The sequence below is a fragment of the Lichenostomus cassidix genome, chromosome 9 (assembly GCF_008360975.1).
Source record: "Lichenostomus cassidix isolate B80296 chromosome 9, HeHo_3.0, whole genome shotgun sequence".
Classification (NCBI taxonomy): domain Eukaryota; kingdom Metazoa; phylum Chordata; class Aves; order Passeriformes; family Meliphagidae; genus Lichenostomus; species Lichenostomus cassidix.
The window spans coordinates 593,478-598,196 of record NC_139490.1 but is presented as its reverse complement, the minus strand read 5'-3'; the positions used below and the strand labels follow the sequence as shown (position 1 = coordinate 598,196).

General features: G+C 52.1%; 1 protein-coding gene across 3 annotated transcripts; it reads right to left on the bottom strand.

Moving 5' to 3' along the window:
* Nucleotides 1-323: 323 nt before the first annotated feature.
* P2RY1 (purinergic receptor P2Y1) lies at nucleotides 324-3,857 on the bottom strand. 3 transcript variants are annotated; one of them, XR_014853973.1, is made up of 3 exons: nucleotides 3,665-3,857; nucleotides 1,384-3,228; nucleotides 324-1,341 (listed from the first exon to the last, which is right to left on the bottom strand). XR_014853973.1 is itself a non-coding variant. In XM_085068871.1 (2 exons), the coding sequence occupies exon 2, from the start codon at nucleotides 3,158-3,160 to the stop codon at nucleotides 2,069-2,071; it is 1,092 nt and encodes a 363-aa protein (XP_084924997.1). In that variant the 5' UTR covers nucleotides 3,161-3,228; nucleotides 3,665-3,857; the 3' UTR covers nucleotides 324-2,068. The 3 variants fall into 3 exon arrangements, 2 of the variants coding, with proteins under 2 accessions (XP_084924997.1, XP_084924998.1); XM_085068871.1 differs by having other exon boundaries at nucleotides 324-3,228; XM_085068872.1 differs by having other exon boundaries at nucleotides 324-3,228; nucleotides 3,669-3,857.
* Nucleotides 3,858-4,719: the final 862 nt, after the last annotated feature.

The window sequence follows — 4,719 nt, the reverse complement described above, 5'->3', positions numbered from 1 at the left end:
GTAATTCATCTGCCATTGCAAACAAGACGTGCCTCAGCTGAATGAAGCCTCAAATAATCACATAATAGGAGAAGTCATTTATTGTGAATCAGGCTCTTTCTGTGGTATATAAATAGTCTGTGCTGTTCTACAGGCTTTGTCAGTCAGGATTAATTAGCAATTGACCCTCGGTTGAGATTTCTTCACTACCTCTACATTTTTCATAGGGCTAAATGAGCTCTCCACATTGCTTTAAGAGGTTTCCTAAGCTGGACTTTCATTTACCTCTAGGCTATAAATCGGTAGTTTAATTTATCACTACGTGACATATCAGCAGTGAATAGTCAGGGTGGAATTGAGTTTATTATAAAGATGTTCTGTTAGAAGACACAGCATTACAGTGATTGAAACATGCTCTTCAATTTTCCATTAATGCCCAGTTCTGAATATGACCACGGAGCACCACACTTTACAAACTTTACATTTAGCATTCTAATAAATAAGTTCAATAAATAGGGATTCTGCAGAGGAAGCCGTACATGTGAACAGAAGCTGCTTAACAATGTTGTCAAAAAATAACTAGAGCTACTCTCATTTGTTACCAATCACTGTAAATTGGTAAGTAAAATATAAATATTTTACTCTTACGATGCAGACTGGAGGAACAAAGATCTGTTAAAAATCACCCTTAGGATTACATTGAACTTAATTTTGTACACTAAATTCATAATTCAGAGCATGCTTTTATACCGCTTTTAGCACGAAATATTTCAAATACATTTATTAAAAATATGAGAAACGAGTGAGACTGCCCATGTAGAATTTCATCTGTGCCTGATCACTAGCTCTTGTGTTACACAATGTTGCAGTTTGGCTAATTTTGGATGAACTATTCCACATTTGGAAAAGATCTATAGTAAAGGGCTGGATTTAGTCTGTAGTATATTGCAACATCTTGTTAATACAGTGATTTATTTGTCAAAGTACAAAAAATTAATTCCCCCCAATTACTGTTACATATATATTATATATATATATAAAATGCATTATATTATCAATTTTAATAATTATTTCTCTTGGGACACGACTCTGGTGTTATCTGTAAGGACAGCAGGAACAGAACCATAGTGGTACCAAACCCAGGTTCCCAGAGCACGTGTTCCTGCAGGCTCAGGCATTCCCAGCACATTCCCATCTCTCCTGTTCTGCACGAGGCTCCGGCGGCTGTGCCAGCGGGGTGACAGCAGCCTCTGGTCAGCAGCTCGGCTGGAGCTCCCCGGTCTGTGCCCTGGGCTTGGGGACAGCACCGGACCCTCGGCTGGCTGAGCTGTGACCCTGCACGGCCTCGCTGCCCTGGGACACCTCACTGCCCGCCAGGGACACCTCACTGCCCACCAGGGACACCTCACTGCCCGCCAGAGCCTGAGGGCACCTCGGCCACCAAGGGGGACCAGATTTGTCATGAGCAACCATCGCAATCCGAAAGCACAACCATGCACACACCAGTAAAGCCTACCTTGAGTAAAACACCGGCACTGAAAGAGGACTGAACCATAAATGCCACCAAACTATCAAGTAATTATCAGCACTAGAAGTAGATGAAGAGGTAATAAAACTGTAAATGGTAACTGCGTCATGACTTTGATTTAAATCCTTGTGTACAACAGCAAGCGAGCAGAAGGCTTGGTCTGTGGCTGAGCCTCAGAAGACAAGATACTGCTCTTATTTTTATTTCCTATTTTTAAAGACAGGCTGACTGAGAACATTTTCAAACATGGGAGACTAAGTCATTAAACCAGATGCGCTTGGATTGCTTTCCTCCTTTAGGGGATTTACTTCATTTTAGTTTATCTGACAGAAGTCAGAAATAAATGAAACTTTTGAAGGAAAGCTGATTTTTTACACATTATTTTCCATTCAAATTCTTCCACTGACTTTGTTAAGCTTTTTCTAAGACCAGAAAACGAGGCTTTACCTAAAAAAAATTTGAGACTGGTAGATTTTCCTGACACTCTTGTAAGCCCTACAGTCTCCTACTGCCTCAAAGCGGAGGATTTTTTCAAACTGTTCCCAAATCTTCTGCATTTGTTCACAAACTGGTATCTCCGTTCTGTTTATACTCTGTTAAAATATTGAGAGTCATCTCCTCGCTTTTGGACTGCACGTTGTGTTCGCTCCTTTTGGATGATTTTCTGGTCGCCCTGGAAAGTCGCCTTCGGAAGGTGTCACCTGCCAGGAAGTAAAGGATGGGGTCGACACAGCTGTTGAGGCTGGCCAGGCCCCTCGTCACTTGGTAAGTGGCATAAACCTTATCGTTGAAGGCACACATATCTGGGGTTTGAAAATCCACCCTGGCCCTTAGATTTAAGGTCTTCATCACGTGGAAGGGAAGGTAAGACACTGCAAAAACCGTCAACACAATAATGACCAGGTAAATCGATTTTCTCCTGAGAGGAGAATTGTCCAAATCTTTGTAAATCAAAGCTTTCACGATGAGCCCATAGCAACCAAGAATCACTATGAAGGGGATGCAGAACATCAGCACTGTGGTGCACATGCTGTAAATGAAGTAACTTCTCAGGTAATCATCAGCCGTTGTATCGTAGCACGTTATGGTTTTATTTTTCCTTATCCCTGTTCCCGAGTAGAAGAGTATTGGAGAAATCGCAGCCACCACGAGGACCCAGACCAGGCTGCTGATGTACACTGCGTTCTTCTTCTTCAGCCTGCCCAGTGACTTCAAGGGGTGCACCACCCCCGTGTACCTGTGCACGCTTATGCACATGAGGAACAGAATGCTGCCGTACAGGTTCACGTGGAAGATGAACCTCTGCAGCTTGCACATGATATCTCCAAAGATCCAGTCTGTTTTGTTGAAGTAGTAAAAGATGAGGGCGGGCAGAGTCAAGACATACAAGAAGTCGGCCAGTGCCAAGTTGAACATGTAAACCGAGATGCCGCTCCAAGGCCTCATGTGGAAGACAAACATCCATATAGCCACGCTGTTGCCCAAAAACCCAGTGATGAAGACCAGAATGTAGACGGTGGGCAGGTAATAGAACTGGAAGCCGGTTTTGGTCAGGGAGCACTTGGTGGTGACGTTTCCCGCAGACCAGCCGCTGCTGGATAACAGGTTGGGTTCAGTTCCATTCAGAGCAGCAGAGAGAAGAACTTCGGTCATGATCCTTCCCCCAGAGTCACATAGATCTGAGGCGAAGCAACGAAGTCTCTACAGGCACAGGAACGCATCTAAAAAAATAAGAGAGCGAAGGAAACCTAGCTATAAGGTGAGCTCTGCCCTGCTTTTCCTCGGAGGTCTCCAAGCGGCGGTGCCTGGCTCCGCTCCGCTCCCCGCCCCGCTCCCGGAGAGCCGCGCGCCGCCGCCACCGCGGGCTGGCCCGGCCGGAGCGGGGACAGGGACACGGACAGGGACACGGACAGGGACGGGGACAGGGCGGCGGCGGCGCCGAACGGGGGCGGCGGGATCGGGAGCGAAGGGGGCAGGGAGAGAGAGGCCAATCCACCCGCGCCCCTCGGCCATCGCCGCCGCCCCGCCGCCCCCGCGGCTGCCGCCCCGTCCGGTTCCTCTGCCCGCCAGTCACCTCCGCCCCGCCGCCCGCTCCCGCTCCCGCCCGGCCGCCGCCGCACGCCCAGCCCGGCTGCAGGAGCTCCGCGCTCGCCCCACCTGCCTCCTGCTCTCCTGCTCAGCCCGCGCTCGCCGCTCCGCGCCGCCGGCAGCGCCCGCCCGCGGGGGGAGGCGTCCCGGCGGCGGCTGCCCCGGCGCTCATGGCCGGGCACGGCCGGGGGCAGCGGCTCGGGGCGCCCCGACAGCGGCAGAGCCGCGCAGCGCGGCCCCTCGGCGGGCACGGCGCGGACTGAGCGGGCGGGACGAGGCGCGGCTCTGCCCCGGGCGCTCCCGCCCCCCGCCCGCCCCCGCACGGGCGGTGCTGCCGCTCCCCTCCCGGGGCTCGGGGCCGCGCTGCGGGAGCGGGCACGGGGGGTGCCCCGGGCACGGGCACGGGCACGGTGGGTGCCACTGCCCCGGGCACGGTGATCGCCACTGCCCCTGGGTATCCCGCCGGCCCCGCACGGGCAGCCGCCACACGGAGCTCGCAGGGCAGCGGCGCTGCGGGAGGAGGCGGCGGTGGCTGCGGAGCCCGGGCACGGCCACCGGGGTCTGTCGGTGTCACCGCACGGCCCGGGCAGGCGGCACGGTGAGCGCTGGCCGGAGGGCAGGGTCACTTCAGCTCCCGCAGCAATGGGACAGAAGCCCCTTGGCCCTCTCGGAGACGGGACAGAGTCCCCTCGGCCCTCGCACGGAGGGACAGGGGATGGATCTTAGCCGCGCCCGGGCTAAGATCGCTCTGTCCCACATCTGTGCCGGTGGCTGCCGAAGGTGCTGCTCCCGAGCTGCTGCCAGAGGTGGAACAGCCCTTCCCTGATTTTGCTTTCGCTCAAGCCTTTGAAATCTGCTCTGCAACCCAGTTTAAGTGACACGAACATGTTAATTGCTGTAAATGGAACAGCTGAGCAGAAATATGCTCTACTGACCTCTAATTAAGCGCTATACATTTGGCACTTGAGTCAGAATATGGTTATTATTTATTGTCTTGGCAAAACACAATCTGCTGGTTTCAGCCATTTCTTCCTCGTTCCCATTTTCACTAAGTGTGGTGGGTGAGACATGAGCCAGTCAGAGCTGCTCTCAGCTCAAAGCTGTGTTCTAGACAGAGTGTTATT